Consider the following 19,344-nt stretch of genomic DNA (forward strand, 5'->3'; position numbering starts at 1 on the left):
AAAAGGGACAAGGAAAAAAGGGTAATTAACATGTGGCCAGTTTCACAAATTCTAGAAAAATGCAAACTGTTCTTCTGGATGAAGCAAACAAGTCAAAGACGTGTCAGAATTCCACAGACTACACTTTACTGAAATTTTAAATGAGGTGTTGGGGTGGGGGGGAAGACGTGCCTCTAAATTTGGGTTCACCCAGGAAATATTTCAAGCCTGGTCTTAAGGGCCAAGGCGAAGCTGGCTGGAGCCCCAAAGGGTAAAAGGCAGGGCACACACAGAGAGAACAAGGCAGCTGGTGGGGGCTATAGTGCGCTTAGCACACGTATGTGCATGCATACGTGTGTGTGTGTGTGTGTGTGTGTATTCACATGCACACATGGGGAGGGGGCACAGGGCTGGGGAGCCTCCAGCCAGACCCTGAAGGGTCTTAACGTGCCAGGCTAAGGTTCTTGGACCACATCCCAGAAGCTCCGGGAAGTCAGATGGAGGATTTAAAGCAAGACAGTGACAAGGTCAAAATGGCATTTTAGAAAGATCACTCAGTGAAAATAAACTTCGCTGCAAACCATTTAATCTAGCTATCCCACCTCTAAGAAGCTGGGGTAAAAGCACAGTTGGGGATGTGTTTACATATTCAGCTACAAGAATGCTCATTGCAGGGTCGTTAGCAATAACACACACTAAAAAACAAAAACGGGACAGCTTAGATCTTTTTTAGCTGGCATCAGTTCAGCAGAATCCTATTAATTAAAACCTCGGTTCATGACACGCTCTCCTCATTTATCTGTGCCAGGACCACTTTTATTTTATCTGTCTTTCTTATTTATTTTTTTAAATAATGTAACGAGCACAATGTGAACCAGGGACCGCCTGACGACCAGGACTTTGACCAAAGCGTCTATATGCACACGCTCGCCTACCCCAGCAGACTTACAGCTGGGGCTTTCAACAATAGAGGAGGCTCTAACAAACAATGATGCAAACACACCCCGGAATATTAAACAGCTCTTAAAAGGAATGAAACAGCCGAGACCTATTGTCTTTAATGGACCTTAGTACTTTGTGCAGAACTGGATTAATCACGACCCTTTGTTCATAAACACTTTTTCATCATAGATCCCGGCATGTCTTGCTTTTCTTTTTCTACCATATGCATTCATATATTCATTTGTAATAATGACATAAACACTCGTGAGCCCACTCCTCAAACTCAGACCTTAGCAATTACTTAACACCTGCTTCCATAAGCCAGCAGCACTACACCCCCCACCATGGGCTAAGAACCGCGGGGCTTTCGTGACAGCAACGAGATGGTTAACCCAACTCCAGTACGTGTACAGAGTACAGGCTATTAAGGTGTTGTAATAAGGAATGGTGTTTTTTTATGATCTCCAAGCAGGATCTTGAGTGAAGAGAAACAAGCTGTGCAAAAAGAAATGTACATTGTGAGATAGCTTACATAGAAAACAAACAGAATCATATATTGGAGGGGGTCTATTTAAATATATATGCAAATGCACAGAAAAAAAATATCTGGAACCAGACACCTGACTCAGATAACAGCACTTAAAATGGTGGTGGTTGGTGGGGAGGTGGGAAGTTGGGGAGGAGAGAGGAGTTGATGATGGTTTTAGCTTTTATCCACAGTGTTTGATTTTCAGTAATAGGTATATTAATTATCAGTGCATCTCTTGCATAATTAAAATAAACATTTTGTGTGTGGGTTTTTTTGTTTTGACTTGTTTGTGGGGGTTTTGTTAGCTTTTAGCTTCGTTTTTTTTTTACAAATACGAAAGGAAGCACATTTTGGCTGATGGATGGGGAGTGGGTCGATTCCCGCCCACACACATCAGTTCTGCAGACACGAAGGATTTATCCTGCCCCCCAGATCACTCTTTTTTGAAATTTTCTATGTGCTAAAGCAGGAGTGCCCCAGGTCTCTGAGTGGTGAGCAGGTGTGTGCCCATCAGCTGGAACTGCACCCGCCATGGGCCCCAAATCGCTTTAGACCCACAGGGCGCGTGTCTGTCTGCAAGGCACATACTGGGGAGAAGTCCCTTTTCTCCCCAAGAGCTTTAACAGGCCCGAGAGCTAATGCCCTGGCCCGTGTTTTCTAAGCTTAGCAAAGTGGAAATGAGGACTCAAGAGAATGTGAGACGAGGCAGTCCCGGGCGAAGGGGACATGGGAGCCCCGAGGGAGTAGCCCACATGCTCCAGCAGCCCTGCGGCTTGCTGGCGGAGACCCGGGGGCTCAGTGTCCTCTGCCGCTGATTCCCAGGCAGAACCCACAGCTGTTACGTTGCCCCTCCCCAGTTCTAACCTACAGGGCGTGTGGCTGACACGCTCCCTGAAAATGGGGTGCAGGTCCTTGCCTGCCGCTCCCCGCGAGTCCAGGGTGGCATGCCACACCCTGACTTCTCATCAGAACCCCTTCCCTCCCCCAGACACTCCAACCTCTGCCTGCCCCCCAGGCCCCCTCCAGCTGTCGCAGGCATGGGGCTAGCTGCGCAGCTAAGAAGACCCTTTATCTTTATGCAGATAAAGACATCAAGGCTCAGAGATCCCAAGAACACAAAACCAGGCCAACCTGAAACCCAAATCAATCTAAAGTTAGGGTTTGTCTTGGCCTCCATCCACACAGATAAGCTGATCAGTTAGCTGCTTAAGGTCTTCCCTTCTCCAAGCTGACACAGGCAGGACCTTCTAGAATTCTTGCCCCTCTGCCCGGCAGACACTTATTTTCAACCATGACTCTGCACAAAAGAAATGTGAGCCCAGGTGAGCCAACCCTCCACCAACACGACCAGCTCTTAATCACCTTTTCCGCACACAAGCCCCTGCTATTTATTCCATGGCACTTTATTTTGCATGGGGTTTGATCCTGGCGAATACTTTGAGATGTCTGTCATAGTTTTTGCAGATACAAAAGATGCTTATGATAAATAAAAGTAAAATACAGCTCCCAGGTTACCTGCATCTGCCTCCGGGCCAGGATAAATCCACGTGAAGATGCTCTTTCCTCCAGAAGGCTACGTTAAGTCCCACTGGGCCAGTAAAAGTTACAGGGCTGACACAAGGAAAGGGCCTCTGGTCCCAAGGCTGACCTGTTTATCCCTCCAGGTGTCCCTCTGGATTCTACAAAAATGAGAAGGGCTTTGAAAGGGACAGTTAGGGGACAGATCCACTGAGATGACAACCATTTTTACACCGGCTGATCACCTACTGTGCACCAGGCACTCTCTAGCTTCCTCCATTAAAAGCATCAGGGTGATACTTGAAGATGGCTGTCCCCATCCTGCCGGAGCCAGCGAAGGGAATTATAATCCCTTGACCAAGGCCACCAGCCTCCACCCAGGGTAGCCTACCTCCTCTGCCCCCAGAGCAGACCCCATCAAACATGCCCCCTCACCCCTCCTCGTAATCATAGTGAAAGATTTTACCACCACCCTGGGGGCGGGTAATGTAAGGGACAGTCAAGAGGAACAGCATTGTTTGGGATTTTTAAATTAGACTCCCATCTTAAGGTTGTGTAACCCCAACTGCCACCCCCAGCCTTTGAGGGCCTCACCCCTCCAAAGAGGCTGTCTGTATGGCAGAGCAGGGCATACGTACCTGGGGAGAGCGGTGTCTTTGAGGTCAGCCTAGAAGGGCCTCACACTCCCCTGGGTGGGGCTGCCATCCTGGGGGGCCAGGGCTGGGCCTCTCCTTGGCCTTGGGAACCCACTGACTCACTGCCCGCCGGCGGGCAGTGAGCCACGGCTGCGGGACAAAGAGCTCAGGTTAGATCCATCCTGAGGACACTACATGTTTACATATTGCTCACATGTACCAATTGGGATAAAAAGCAATCATTTTTCAGACCTTTTGATTCGATCCTGGGCCAGGCATCTACTCCCTTCCTGGAGAAAGCCGCCATCCCACCTGCCAGCCTCCTGGGAAGGGAGAAGAGAAAATACCCAGGTTCCCAGGGTGAGGGGCAGCCCACCTCTCAGATTCCCCACCCCCAGGCCTCCCCCCTAATGCTGACTGCCCTACTGTGTGCCTAGGGGGAGGGAGGGCAGAAAGAGTAGCTAGTGCAGACTACTTTCAGGGACAGGACAAAACAGTGCAGTCGATGGGCTTGCTCGAGGGGCTTCAGAGCTTGGGAGTCACAGAGCAAGGGCGGGGCCGCGGGGTCTCCGGTGTGGACCTCAACTGGCCTGACACTTGGGCAAGGCCGACGGGACGCACAGAGAGAGAAGGGAGGACAGCCCATGAGGTCTGAGGTTGTCCTGGGCCTCAGGTTCCTCTTCTGAAAAATGGGGATAAGAAAAAAGTCACACCTTCAAAGGGTGTTACGAGGATTAAGAGAATGAAAACAGGGCCTAGCACATAGGAAGGACTCAAATGATGGAGGGAGCCAGACGCAGCACTGGGGGGACTGTATCATGTGACGTGACGTGGGCCCCTAAGAAAGGCAGGACACAGCCCTGAGTGGACGGAAGTTGCTACTGTGCAAAGTGCATGCACCACCCCAACCTGGCCTAGTACTTAAGAAACCTGTTTATCCAATAACCTTTTAGAAAGAAGCGGAGCTCCAGTTGACGGGACAGAAGCAGAGCCACTGATCGCCTGTGTCAAAGGTAAGGCTCAGGGTGAGGGGGTCCCATGCTGACCTCCCGCCCCCAAGCGGGTGGTGCTGGTGGGTTGGGGTGGGGGGGGCGGGGGGGCTGGGCCAGCGCTCAGAAACAAAGGTTAAAGGATTCGTTTGTCTGCAAGAAAAAAGCCACGACGTGGAGGACTCAATGGCTCTGTACAAACACTCGAGTGGCTATAATTAGCAGGCCCTGGGCCAGCTGTCCTGTCCCTCTGCCCACATCCAAAGTAGCCAAATTGATTGGAAATGACCACGGGATGTCTTCCGGGACCCGAGGGCAGACCCTGAGGTCCTCATTCCTTCAGTCTTGCCTTCCATCGAGCCATGAAATGAAAGTGGCTCCTCCGGTCCTCAGGGGCTCTGAATGGCCACTGCCCACTGCCCCTGGGGAGTCAGCTCATGCTCCCCCTGCCACCGTCCACCAGTGCAGGGAAGAAAGCCTAAGCCTGGTTTCGATCACTGCCTCTGCCTCTTCCTTCCTAAACCAGGCTCTCTGAACCCCAGTTAAAGCCATGAAGCAGGGAACACGCCCCAACCCGTAAGGAACAAAGTCAGTGTTAGGGGCCTAGTGCCCAGGGTCGGGCCTGAAACATCCATTTTAATAAATGAATGCTAATTACCCTGGTCTACATACCTTCCGCATCTAGACACCCCATCCCTCACTAGCTCCAGACACGACCTGCTCAGCGCTGGGGCTGTTCAATGGTCCTGATCCCAGGGGCTCTCGCCACAGCTAATTACGGCTCCCGGGTAGGGCGCGTGACCCTCTGGACTCTGGCTCCTTCACTTACAAGGCAGGGCGTCGTCATCTCATGGGGTTAATGGGAAAATTAAAGTTGATGCCATGCGTGAAAACGCTGCCTGAATCCATCTGACCATTACAATTATAGTGGGTGTGATAAAAGTGATAATCATGAGTCCTAATGATAATAACAAGCCCAGACTTGTTTGGAGCATTTCACAGTACACGAAGGGCTTGCTGCACCCCACTCCCCTGGGAATGCGGGGCTCCCTCCATTAAGTAAATGGAGAGACTGAGGCCAGTCTGGGCCGAGTTGCCCGGCACCAAGGCCCCATCCTCCTGCTCCAAGAACCCCCATGCTCCTGGGCCTGCAGCCACAGCACCCCAGGAACAGAGGGAACCCACCAGAGACTCAAAAAAGCCCACTGAAGCCCCTCTCAGCCCCTACTCTCAAACCTGGACCAGCACTAGAAGAAGCCCCCCAGCCTGTGTTCCCAAGAACACCCAATTTCTAAAAGCGATTGGTGGAACTGAGCTCCACCTACCCTGACAAGGGGCTTCCCAGGCGGCGCTAGTGGTAAAGAACCTGCCTGCCGATGCAGGATACATGAGAGATATGGGTTCGATCCCTGGGTTGGGAGGATCCTCTGGAGGAGGGCATGGCAACCCACTCCAGTATTCTTGCCTAGAGAATCCCCATGGACAGAGGAGCCTAGTGGGCTACGGTCCATAGGGTCACAAAGAGCTGTATACGACTGAAGCGACTCAGCACACACACACATACCCAGACAACCGCTCCCTGCACCCCTGCTCCCCAGGGTCATCCCTCAGACCCCTCTCAGGACCCCTTAACTATAGGAGCCATGTGAGAAGACCCCTCCCTGCAGCTCTGGGGAAACTGAGGGTCAGGAGAAGAGCACGCTGAAAGTCAACGAGGGCCCAGGGCTGGCAGCTGGTTCGGGCGTCCTCCCATGCCCGCTTTCCTTGAAAGGCAAGAGCAGTCCCGGGGAGCAGCTGGTTGGCCCTGCCGATCAGGGCAGCCCAAAGAAGGAGGCCACTGGCCGCCTGACCCCTCTCCCAGCCCCGCCCGCAGGCGGCACTCTCCCCATCCCCTGGTTATTCTGGGCAGAGTGAGCCAGCTGCCCCCTGCAGCCGCCTGTTAAGTGGAGGGCAGGCAGGCACTCAGCGGAGGGAACACGGCTGGGTCAGGGGCACTGCCCGTCCCCTGGATGGCTGTGGGGGGAAGCGAGGGGCTGTGCAGACCCTCTCCAGGAGGACCCCTGCCCCGCCCGGGCTGGAGGTGAAGGAGGAGCCCGGGGGACAGTACTCGCTGTCTTGAGTCACATGTCCCCTTTCTAGACACTAGTGTCCCCAGAGATGTCCAAGGCCCAGTGGGGCCTGACAGCCTGGCCCCTTTGTCCAGGCCCCAGGGGAAGGAAAAGGAGGATGGAGACTCGCTGTTCAGGGTCAGTGAGAGGGGTCTCCCATCTGGAAGGACCAAGGGGGTCTTGGACACACATCAGGGGGTTGAGTGCTCAGGAAGGGGGGACCCCTGACTTGAACTCTGCTCGGCCAGCAGTCCCTGAAAGTCCCAGAGCCCCAGGGCCCCAGCCCAGCTCTTCATGGGACCCTCCGGGAATGCCCCTCAGAACTCCCAGCACCTTCCTCCTACTCCTCTGCTCCTGACCAGCCAGCTGAATTCAGAGAGGGAGCATGCCACTGGTCCATATCAGGGGAACCAAGAAGGCCCCCCAGCCTCAGTCTGCACACCCTGACCTTGGCATTAATCTAACAGAATAACAAACAACAGCCTGTGGCCCTCCCAGCGCCCCTGTGTGCCCACCCACATCTGGATGCTCCCCTCCGTCCATGCCACCAGCAGGACCGGGGCAGCAGAAGGGGCATGTGAAGACACTAAGACCACCGAGGCCCCAAGACTCGCGGTTGTATCCATCGTGGTCGAGTCCACGTGGCTCTGAGCACCCCTTGGAGGCCACACAGGGCGGGGTCTTCGCCTGCTGGCAGGTGCCCTGAGAGCCAGGGGAGCTCCAGGTGTGGCTGCCAGCACCTGGGAGGCTGGCAAGGTGCCCTCACCTCGTCCCTGATTCCTCCACGCCCGCCCCCTGCCCCAGGCTCAAACCCTGCCCCTAAACATCCTCTCCTCTCTTCCAAGCTCTATTTTTAAAATCAGATTTCCTTTACTGCACAAGTGAGCTGACAGTGAGCGGGGGGTGGGGAAGGTATTCGCTGAGGGATTGGCCCCCCGCCCCTCCTCCACACCCAACCCTTCATAGACACACGTTGGCAGCCCTGACCCAAAGGGCCACTTGCTCAGAAGCGAGCAAGGAGCTGACCTGACCGAGAAGGCTCCGGGCGCCGAAGGTGGTGAGGCTGGACTGTCTGTCTATGAGTGTCGGGAGGGGAAAGAGAATCCAACGCGAAGACCCGAAACCAGCTGCACTAAACCAGCTGCACATCCTGGATTTTGGAGGGTATTTTTTTTTTTTTTTTTTTGGTAAGGTTAAGAATTTCCAAGTCAGTAGATATTGCTCAAAGAAATTTTTGTGAGCCTTGAGACTTCAACATGATCCTAGCTGCGTTTATAGGACTGGGAATAATACTTCTTTAGAGCCCAGAGCAGAGGCAGGGGCAGCCTCTTGGGCTGTGTGGAGCTGTGGCAGGCAGGCCCATGGAGGACAGGGGTCAGAAGGAAGCCCGCACTGGTTTCTAAAGCAGTATGCGGCAGGACCCGGGCCCCGACGATGCCCAAAGTCCTGGCAGAGGGACAGACAGCTGAGCCCAGTGGAGCCTCAGGAGAGCTCTCCCCTGGATTCAGGGAGACCCCTGGCCCTGCCCCGAGATCCCAAGCTCACCTCCGGCATAGCACTGAACACGAGGGTGCATGGTCCTCTTCTCTTACTGGTGATGTTCTGCAAGGCAAGGCTGCCTCCATTTCTTCATGCTAGAGTCGGGGTCTAGCATAATGCCTGGCCCAAAAGAAAGAGTCAGGACATTCTATATGAATTAATGAATCATAGGTACGGAGACAAGTTCAAAAAAAAAAAAAAAAGGAATCTGTGACAATAAAATCAAGGTGCATTTGGGGGGACAAGAAGTAACAAACCCCAGTCTTTCAGGAGGGAAGTGTGAAAGGCATACGGAACTGAAGCTAGACAATAAAAAATTTTGATTTCATGCAAATTTAGGCTTTCTACTCTAAGTAATAAAGAGCCATGTAAAGATTTTTCAACATAACAAACACTGATCCAATTTTCATTCCATGCTCAGGCAATTGGATTTTATGTTATGGACATGAAATGTTAAGGATTTTAAACTGAGGATATCATGATTAAATGGAGGTGCCACGCTAAGATGCAGAGACATTTTGTTAGTGATGGTTAAAAAGATTTTAAGCGGGGGCTGGGGTCGGTTTCATGAATAGATACGGAGTTTGGAGGGAAGTAATCTGGACTTTAGTACTGAGAAGTGACACAATCAAACTTTTATAATTACACTAAGGAGTTTGGATTCTTGCCCAAGGGTGAAGAAATACAATGGGGAAATTTTTTGCTTGTGGGAGGTAAGTACGGAGAAAAACATATATTTTAAGGCTTTGGATTTCATAAATGGACGATGATGAAACATTGGGAAGTTGTTGACAGAAAAGTAAAAGCCACACATTTAAGGATCACGCCGAAACATCCTTTATTAGTTGAGGGGGTGTTAAAGTCTGACTTTCAGAGCATACCAAGGAAATTGGATTGATGTTGCCAGCAAAGTTGAAAGACTCTGATCAGAGTAGTTCCATGACCAACACTGGGAATACGCAAAGAAATGTGGAATTTACTTTGAGGCTCTGACACAATGAGATTTTTGCAAGTGCCTAGGAATTTTATTTCAGCCAATAAAAAGTTCTAAGAGGGATGTGCCGAGTTTCGTTGTATCTGATAAAGAGTTTGCAGTGAAATTACCAAATAAAATTCACATTTTATGCTAAGATTTTGAATTTTTATTCCCTAATTCCACAATCAAGAGACACTGTAAGATTCTTAAGGTGAGGTGACAAGATCAAAGTTTACTGACTGTGCTGCAAAGTGTGAATTTTATTTTAAGGAATGACAAGATCGAATTTTTATATCATGCTAATAAGCATGGATTTATGCCAATAAAGGATTTCAAGGAGTGACCGGGTAAGATGTGTGGGGTTTTCTAATAGACCGATCCAATGATAAATTATATGGTAAAATGTTGCATTTTATGAGTAGTTGGGATTTTATGTTACAGGCTATGAAAAAACCTTGAAGAGTTTAAAATTGGAGAGTTACATGATCAAATGTACACATTTCAGGAGAGCTACAAGAGCAGATTTTTATGACAAAGATAATATGTTCAGATTTTTATAACATGCCAAGTAGATGTGATTTTATGTGTGAATTGAATGAAATGAAGGCATTGAAGTATCTCATTCGAAAGAGGGATATGATCTCATTTTTGAACCTCGTATAGAGGCGTCTGGATTTTAGCCAATAAAGGATTTTAAAGAGTGACTGACTAGAGTTTAGTCTCCAGGGGAATTAGCTGGTAAAACATATTTTAGGCTAAGGTGTCTGGATTTGATGAAGCAGATAATGAGGGCGCATCGATGGTTCAGGGGCGGCACCCCTTGGCAAAAGTGCACCCAGTCTATGCTTTATGCAGGCGAACTGAGCACTTATGGCAAGTAATATAGAGGCGGGGCAGGAGATACAGAGGCTGTAGGATTGAATTTGGACTCTATTCTGAGGAACAGGATCAGTTTTTTGTGTCGGGCTAAGGAATGTGGATGTTGGCCATTAAGAGATTCTCAGAGAGTGATATGGCAAAACGTCTCTGTTTCATAAACAAAGGCTGCATAGAAATTGTACAGTAAAATATGTCTTTTATGCTAAGGGGTTTAGATCCTATATGCTAAGGACTTTAGTAACTAGAGATATTATAAGACTTTAAACAGAAGTTACAAAACCAAAATCATATTTCTTACAAGTGTGGCCTTTAATGAAATGGTCAGACTTTAATATCATGTCTAATTACTGGTTTGGAATTAAGCCAATAATTCAAAGTTTAAGAAGTGACCTAGTGAGATTTGGGGTTTTATATCCATCAGTTTGCAGATAAATTCATAACAAAATTTTTTATTTTATCCTAAGTGATTAGAACTTCATGCTATAGACAATGAAAAGAAACTTTTGTAAGCTTTAAATAGAGAAGTTATGGATAACTTTTATGCATCTTGCTAAAAGTTTAAATTCTATGTTAAGGCATATTTGTAATATCAGGTAATATCTGAAAGATAGTAATATCAGGTTTTAACAACATGCGAAGGATATCAGATTTTAGGTTGAAACTGGGAAAGTTAAAGGATTTAATCAGGTGCCTCAAATTTATAAATATATTAAGAGTAGACTTTATATTAAGAAGGGGATAATCTAGTTTTTAAATCATGTGCTAAGATGCTCAGTTTTTAGCTAATTAATGGTTTTAAGAGACACACTGAGATTCTGTATTTTAAATTGTAACCAATTTAACATTTTTTTATTTTAAAATTCAAATTTAAACAGTTTATTTTAGTCAATAAAGCACCTTAAGGATTTTAAAAGACATACTGAGATTTTATATTATAATTTTAATCAATTTAAAATTTTAGCCAATAAATGGTTTTAAGGGTTGTAGTTGACATTTAGGGATTTTACATTCAAAATTTTTAATTTAGCCCATTTAAATTTTTAAATTTTAAATATTAGCCAGTACAGTGTTTTAATAGTTTTTAGAGACATACTGAGATTCTGTATTACAAGTTTTAGCCAATTTAACATTTTTAATTTTAAAATATAAAGCCAATTTAATGTTTTGATTTTTAAATTCAAATTTTAGCCAGTTTGAATTCTTAATATTAAATGTTAGCCAATAAAATACTTAAGAGACAACTGAGACTTTATATTTTCAATTTTAGCCACTTCAAAATTTTTAATTTTAAAATTCATATTTTAGCCAATTTAAATTCTTAAATTTTAAATTTTAGCAAATAAAGCATTCCAAGGGTTGTAAGATACATAATGAGATCTTATATTGTAAATTTTAGCCAATTTAAATTTTTAAATTTTAGCCAATAAAGGGTTTCAAGGGTTGTAAGAGACATACTGAGATTTTCTATTTTAAATTTTAACCAATTTAAAATGTTTAATTTTTAAATTCAAATCTTAAGCAATTTAAATTTTTTCTTTTAAATTTTAGACAATAAAGCATTTTAATGGTTGTAAGATACATAATGAGATTTTATGTCTAAATTCTAGCCAATTTAAATTTTTAAATTTTAACCAATAAAAGGTTTTAAGAGCTGTTAAGAGACATGCTGAGGTTTTTATTTCTAATACATGAGTTGGCAGATGAATTAATTTGTCAACTTTTGTATTTTAATTAGAGACTTGGAATTTTACAATAACAATATATAGTTTACAAGACTTTTATGAAGAGGAAATGAGTTAATCTATGTGACATGCTATATACATAATCTTATTATAATGGATATGAGGATGGTGATGACAATTTTACCTAAAAAAATGTCGTCTCTACTTTGAATGAAAACATGATCAGCATTTTCTATTATTCTAAGACCTTAAATTGCAGCCAGAAAACGATTCTGATGAGTTTATGTGTCAGGAATTTTTATGCTGACAGGTTTGCATTAAATATCGTATACTTCGAATAAACAGAGACGGCTTTAATCAGAGGGACTGCAGAACCAAATTTAAGCGTCATGCTAACAAGAATGCATTTAATTTTGAGAAGCAGCACATCATGTTGGAAAGGCTGGATTTTAGCCAATGAGGAGTTTTTTGCTAGGGAATGCATTTTTTTTTTAATAGATTGGCCCGGAGGCTAAAAAGAAAACTGAGAAGCAACAAAAAGTGTTAAATGCCTCAAGAACGATAACTGTAGAGCTAATTAATTGGATAGCCAGAACTCAATTTGCCCTGCTCCAGCAGAAAAGCACGTTAACAATCCCAATCAAAACATCTCTGTCAATTCAGCCTTGACCCACTAAAGATTTTCCAAAATCAATTCTTCAGTCACTCAGATGTCAAGGTTATCTCATGCCCTCCCCACACCCCCACGCCTTACTGAATATCCCAACTCTACTACACCCCAATGCTGGGGGGAAACCAGCCCAGGACAGGGAAGTGCGTCCATTGGGGCAAAGAGATCGGAGGGTCTGTAAAGATTTTTGCACGAGTAGAACTGAGGCCAGATGTTTGAAGTTCCTGAACCCCCGCAGACAAGGAGGGCTAGTCTTGGGAGAGTGCAGATTTTAGGAGAGGTGGGCACATGATTGGAAGGTCTCCCCCAACAACTCAGAGCTGGGGAAAGAACTCAGCCCTGGAAGTCGGTGAAAGAGAAAAAAAATCAGCAAAAATTCTGAGTCAGAATTAAGTCACAAATGACACGTCTCTGGCAGACAGTAGGTATTTTCTAAACGTTTCTGGGGGAGGTGGGGCGGGAATAGAAAAGCCAGAATCCAGATCATGGCTTCCACCTGTCCCCAGTCTCTCCTTTGAATCTAGGAGAAGAAATAAGAGCTATTTGGGGCAGCTGACCAGCTGAAGGGATTGCAGCCAAGTGCCCATTTTCTGCTCGTGCCCTGAACTTGCTAACCAGTAGGCATCTCTCCTGGAGATTCCCACCTCAGCCCCAAGGGGGCCCAGCCTGCCAGGGGTGGCTTTGGATGGCACTGAGATGTGACCTCTGTGACCTTCTGGTGATCAAAGAAGGGCAGGGAAGTTGACCAGGCCTGTGTGCCAGGCTTGAGATGAAGCATCCAGTGCATCCTGCCAGGTGCCTGCCTGCCACAGGGCCGCTCCGGGCACAGCACGCCACAGAATTTATGAACTGTGAATTTCTCACAGCCGTTGGGGAAGCAGGCAGGCCAGACAGGCAGAATACGCCTCGGAGATCAGGTGCAAAGGTCAGGGGGGTGAGGATCTTTTCTCTCCACAGGATGTCCTAAGTTAGACCCAGGGAGGTTCCCCCCAGCTTCAGACTAGGTGGGCATCTGACTTGTCCTAGAGACCCTGACCCCATGAGACCCTAAAACACTGCCTTTCTTCCCCCAACTCCCGCCTCTCCCCCTTCAGGTTCTGATCTCTGACGTCCCAGTCGCTGACCAGACGCGTCACGACCTTACCAGTCTTCAGAGAACACTCCTTTCCATCCGACGAAATGATAGAACCCTCTGAAGACTCATTTGAGACGATGATGGAGCGTAAGAATCCATCATCAAAACAAATGGAGTCCTCCGAGGGCTCATCCAACACCACCGTGGAGACACCACCAGGCGGCAGAGTGGAGGCGGCGGGGCTGGCCAGCGGCCTGGCCCAGGAAATGGGAGAGCAGTCCATTGACCTCCGCCAAGACATGGAGGAGCCATCCAGTGGCCCACATAGGGAAATAAAGGATCCACCCAATGACCTACTCCAAGACTTGGAGGAGTCATGCGAGGGTTCTCATCTGGAAGAGGGGGGTCCGTTCGGTGGGGCACCTGGTGAAATGGAAGAAGAAGAGGACAACCCATGGGAGTCCCAGGAAGACCAAGACTACTACACTGACCTGGCTGAATCAGAAGAAGACGAGAGTCCCGAAGAGCCAGATAGCTCAACGGTGGAGGTCATGGGCATGGTGAGGTCCATCATCTCTCTGTATTTCCGGATGCAAGACCTCAGAGAGCAGCAGCGAGTGGCGGAAGAGATCCTGATGAACGCGATCAACAAAGGCCAACTGCCGAACCCGAAGCAATTCTCAGGCGATCGCAGAGAATACCATGAGTTCATCGTGCTCTGCCAGCTGATCTTACAGAGCTACCCAAGAGTGTTCTGCAATGACCGCCTGCGAGTGGGGTACATCATCAGTCACCTCTCGGGCATGGCTATGGAATGGGCCGGTGACCTGCTGGAGAGAGAAAGCTCCGTGATTGACGACTTCCCGGCCTTCCTGGAAGCCATGAACGACACGTTTGAGTACCGCCAGGCCCTGCGGGTAGCAGAAGATGCCATGTTCAACCTCAGGCAGGGGGACCGCGCCGCCATCGAATACATCAACGAGTTCCAGAGCCTGGTACCCACCTTGGGCTGGCCGGACGAAGTCCTCCAGGCCCACCTGTGCCAGGGGCTCAAGGAAGACATCAGGCAGTATCTGTTCCGCATCCCACAGCCGAATTCGCTGGAAAACCTGATCACGCTGGTCCTGCAGATAGAGGACAAGCTGGCTGAGAGAAGGGCGATACTCAGGCTTCTCCCGGAGTCCCGCCCACGGCACCTGACCTGGCTCGACTCACCTGTTCCCGAGAGGTGGACCGTGAGCACCTGGCTGCCCAACGAGTTCCACCCTGGCATCAAACGCAACCACCTCTTCCTGCTGCTCCTGGTGAGGGTGAACCCCTACCACAGCGTGGCGGTCCAGGCCCTGGTCGACTCAGGAGCGACCAGCAACTACATGGATGAGGGGTTCGCCCAAGAGCACTACGTGGAGCTCTACCAGAAGCCCTACGCAGAGTCGGTCCAGACCGCGGACGGCTCGCTGGTCGGCAACGAACCCGTCTGGCTCTACACCGAACCCCTGGTGTGTTTGCACCAGAACCACCAGGAGTCCCTGGAATTCGACATCGTTGCTTCATCCAAATTCTCCGTGGTCCTAGGCATCAAGTGGCTCCAGCTCCACGCCCCCGACATCGACTGGGTCAAAGGCCGCTGCACCTTCCACTCTCCCTACTGCCTGAAGAACTGCTTCCGCCCGCCCCCACCATGCATAGCTCTGGAACACCATGCCGTAAGCCTGCTGCCCGGATTGCCACACCAATACTCCGACCTGGCCGACGTGTTTAACCCGAAGGAAGCAGATGAGGAGACTTCCGACCAGCCAAGCTCAGACGGATCCGATGATCTTTCTGAATCAGAGCCCTCTGAGCTTCAGCAGGCTGGAGACAGTGATCAAAGCGAGGAGACCTTTTACGACTGCGCCTCCACCGCGCCGTGGGAACCTGTGGGTGCCGGGACGCAAGAAAAAGCCAAGCAGGAGGAATTCTGGGACTCGAAGGACATGCTGACCAGCAGGCATGACTACATACAGATGATTCCAGAACTGTTCGACCAGTTACACGGAGCTACATGGTTCACCAAGCTGGAGCTGCGTGGGACCATCGTGGAGGAAAGCATGAGCATACACCAGACAGAAGATGTATGGAAAGTGGCATTTGGTTTGGAGCTCCAAGACATGGCGAGCTACCAGCCCTTCCTGATCTGTGCAGACCCGATCATCCCCCAGGGCGTGATCCACTTCATCCTAAAGGACATGATCGGCCTCTTTGTCGTCTCCTACGGGCAGGACGTCCTGGTCTACTCCATGAGCCAGGAGGAGCACTACCACCATGTGCGCCAGGTCCTCGTGCGCTTCCGCTACCACTACGTCTACTGCTCCCTGCAGAGGAGCCAGTTCCACCGGCACACTGCCGAGTTCCTGGGCTTTGTCGTGACCCCCAAGGGGGTGAAGCTCAACAAGAGCATCGTCAGCACGATCACGGGGTACCCCACCCCGGGCTCGAGGAAGTCCCTGCGAAACCTCATGGAGTTCGCCTTCCCCTACCGGCACTTCGTGGAGCGGTTCGCCGACATCACAGAGCCCCTGGTGCGGCAGCTCCAGGCCGACCTGCCTTTCTACTGGGGGGACGAGGAGCAGGAGGCCTTCGTGGGCCTGAAGCGGGCGTTCCGCAAGGCGCCCCTCCTCTACCACCCCAAGCCCCAGAACCAGTTCTACTTGCAGACGGGCGTCACCAAGACGTCCCTGCACGCCAGCCTGATCCAAATGGACAAGCGGACGGGCAAGAAAGTCTGCTGCGCTTTCTACTCTCGCAACATCTCCCCGATGGAGGTGGAGGCCTCGCCGGCGGAGATGAAGATCCTTCCAATCCGGGCTGCCTTCATGGTGTGGTGCCGCTACCTGGAGAACACCGAGGAGCCCATCATGATCCTTCTCAACAAGGAGGATCTAGCCTCTCTGAACAATGACAGGCTCACCGTACTTCTCCCCGGCCACTGGGTCTTCTTCTTCACCCACTTCAACTTCGACGTCATGGAGATGCCGAGCTCGGAGGATGACCAGCCCCTGCCCCGCCGGCAGAGACTCGGCGAGAGGGCCCAGCAGCGCCGTGTCGCCACCACCACCAGGCCAACGATGCTTGTCACCATGCCGGCCCCCACTGGGGATCAGTCCCCAGAATCAGAGGACGAAGAGGAGAGTGAAGGTGCCCTTCACCCAGACGAGCCCAACGGGCAGAACCTCCAGCGGGGGTACCTGGCGCTGATACCCGTGGACCAGATATTCAACAGCTTCCTAGCCCACTTCAGCATGGCCCAGATCAGGGCAGTCCTGCTGCACTTCTACCGAAGCCTCCTGTTCTGGAAGAACCTCCTGGCCATGGCCGCGCTCCTCGTGATGCTGCGGTTCAGGAGGCGCCTGGCCCTGCTGCCCGCGCCTGCCGCGGACCCAGCCCAGCCGCCCCCACGGCGCTCTCTTCGCCTCTTCCTGGATGCGTCCCTCCTCACCAGCAGCGGCATCGCCACCGCTGTCACCCAGCTGTTCACCCAGATGCCACCTCTCGTGGGCACTAATGCCCTCCCGGCCGAGGAGCTGGCTGAGCTGTTCCTGGGCCCCGGGCCCTGGCAGCTCCACGCCCTGCGGGGCTTGCAGATGACGCCCAGGTTCTGGCAGATGCTGTGCCAGTTCTTCGGCATCAGGGGGCGTGCCCTCGAGGGCACCCAGACCCACCCGAGTCCACACCAGTCCCTGGCACCGCACGTCGAGGGTGATGAATATGTCGTCTTGCGAGAAGCCCTGCAAGACGACCTGCAACGTTTCCGTCAGTGTGGCCTGCATGACGGCCTGCAAGACACCTCGCAGGACGCGCAGGATGACGTGTGGGCCCTCAGGCCCCGCCAGCACCTGCCCACCGAGGCCGAGGTCCTGGCCCGCCTGACCTACATCCGCAGCACCCAAGGGGGCTCCGTCGTGATCCACCGGGAGCTGACGGCCAGAGACCTGATCGACTTCCTGGCAAGTGTCTACACCCAGGCTCTGCCCACCCTGGTCGAGGCAAGCCCACCCAGAGAAGGAGCCACGCTGGAGGAACTGCCCAGCGACGCCGACGAGGATGCTGGCCTCGACTGAGCGCACCTCCTCCCTGCCACCCCGCCGCCCTACAGAACCTCCCTCCAGCACCTCCCCGTGCCTCAGCCTGCTTCGCTCAGACCCCTGCACCCACTTCCTGCCCCTCGTGACGCAAGGGGAACCACCTGAGAAGGGCACGCAACCAACTCATCAACCAGCAACAGTTTCCGTACCAACAGACCAACAACCGGACTGTTCCACCACCAGAGACCCAGAGCCAGCTCAGGGCTACACAATTCCGTCTTAATTCAACAGGTGCCAGGTCTGCAACTGGGCGTGAGATCAACGAGAAGAGGGCAGTGATGAGCAGGAAATGACCCCATGACCCAAGGCCAGGTGAAAACTCAGCACAGCGGAGGCAGCCAAGCAAGCAAGTGCCAGGGACCCACCACCCCCTGTAGTGGCGATGGCCGCCTTGGGCCACCATGGGACACTGACCTTGGGTGCTCCACTGGCTTCTTCTACGTCCATAGCGGTGCTCCTGCTACCCTAGGCCCCAACCCCCCCCCCACCCTACGTCTTGTGGTGTGTGCTGTGGTGCCTCCCCCACCCCCGCCTCCCTGCAAAGCAGCGCCCGCCCACCAGTGCCCCCCCAGTCTGGTCCAGCTCCCTCAACACTGACTGTCTGACCCTGACCTCCGGCTCTCACCTGGATGGTGCTGCTCCACAGAGGGTCCCGATGTACCAGTACTTACCAGACTCGCATCCTCAGGAGTCCCCCACGACTCCCGGGACACTGATGGTGTGACGTCACCCGGTGCGGCTCCCTCCTGCGCCCCCCAACGCTGACAGCACAGGGGCCCGGAGGCCCACGACAAGCGGAGGGGCTCCGAGGGAGACTGAGAGACAGACAGCCAGCGGACCGTGCCAAGTAGCTAAGAGGGCTCCCACCAGACCACCGCTCTCTGCCACGGGGAGGAGACCCCGCCCCCAGCCCTGCCCCTTCACCGCTTCCCACCCGCCAAAATAAAGCAGAATAAAAGATTATCTGACTTTGTGGTTTGTTCCCAAGGTGCAGGATGGGGCGCAGGCAGGGAAGGGGGAGGAGGGGAAGCACGTGGAGTGGGGCAGGGGCGGGGAAGACAGGCCCACCCGGCGCCTGGCACTCTGTCTGGGGGAGGCGGATGTGGGGAGGGACTCTGGGAGCTGCCTCTTCCCGAGGGTCTGGATTAGGGACCCCAGAAACTCAAGTCCCAAATTTTCCCACGAGAGAAACGAGGGTTGGGGGTGTGGGGGGCTGGGCTCTCCCCCTGTCAACTCAAAAGGTCTGCAAACCAAGGAGCCTCGGCTTCAAGCAACTCTCCCACTATCACCTCTGGCCAGAAGGTCAAGGTCACATTGCCCTAAAGATGGCAGAAAGGCTGTTCTGAGGGTGCACTGCCCTGGGAAATGGGGAGGGGGTCCCAGCTGAATGGGCACAGCAGGGAAGGGGCACTCAGGCCCTCAAGGCCCACTTACCCTTAGCCTGGCCCATGCTGACCCAGAGCCCCTCTGCCTGGCCGCAGGGCCCACCCTTGGACCTCCCAGAGCACAACTGCCCCCCTCCACACTGAGACCACTCCTGGTGGGGGACACAGAGCCTCCACTTGGGGAGGGGTCCAACACGGAGCACGTCATGCGCCCCAAGGCTGCCCTCTCAGCTCAGCTCTACCCCTGATGGCGGCACCATGAGACCACCAAGCAGATCTCAGGTTCAACGCCAGGGGCTCCGCTCTACCTCTGG

At 51.3% G+C, this 19,344-nt stretch overlaps 1 protein-coding gene, 1 long non-coding RNA gene and 1 other non-coding gene across 32 annotated transcripts in view; 1 reads left to right on the top strand and 2 right to left on the bottom strand.

The window, feature by feature from the left end:
• Positions 1-14,150, bottom strand: part of LOC147348947 (uncharacterized) — a 117,293-nt gene extending 103,143 nt beyond the window's left edge. For 29 of the 30 annotated variants that reach the window (XR_015150283.1, XR_015150279.1, XR_015150277.1 and 26 more), the window contains exons 1-2: positions 3,607-3,747; positions 2,966-3,129 (exon numbers count right to left, since the gene is read on the bottom strand). This is a non-coding gene — a long non-coding RNA (uncharacterized LOC147348947). Of the gene's footprint in view, positions 1-2,965; positions 3,130-3,606; positions 3,754-3,855; positions 3,927-8,245; positions 8,360-14,012 lie in introns of those variants that run through there. The other variant, XR_015150258.1, reaches the window with a different exon arrangement.
• On the bottom strand, positions 1,039-1,115 carry LOC147348990 (small nucleolar RNA SNORD112). Its single transcript, XR_015150752.1, has one exon. It is a non-coding gene; the product is annotated as a small nucleolar RNA SNORD112 (small nucleolar RNA).
• RTL1 (retrotransposon Gag like 1) lies at positions 4,555-18,608 on the top strand. Its single transcript, XM_086365095.1, has 2 exons — positions 4,555-4,616; positions 13,541-18,608. The coding sequence occupies exon 2, from the start codon at positions 13,626-13,628 to the stop codon at positions 17,619-17,621; it is 3,996 nt and encodes a 1,331-aa protein (XP_086221221.1). The 5' UTR covers positions 4,555-4,616; positions 13,541-13,625; the 3' UTR covers positions 17,622-18,608.
• Positions 18,609-19,344: the final 736 nt, after the last annotated feature.

The sequence above is a fragment of the Bos grunniens genome, chromosome 21 (assembly GCF_055505025.1).
Source record: "Bos grunniens cultivar Pamir isolate PY7600 chromosome 21, Bosgru_T2T1.0, whole genome shotgun sequence".
Taxonomy (NCBI): domain Eukaryota; kingdom Metazoa; phylum Chordata; class Mammalia; order Artiodactyla; family Bovidae; genus Bos; species Bos grunniens.

Bases quoted from the DNA above. Each gene is read 5' to 3' on its own strand.
- RTL1 (XM_086365095.1), top strand. From the start codon at position 13,626: ATGATAGAACCCTCTGAAGACTCATTTGAGACGATGATGGAGCGTAAG.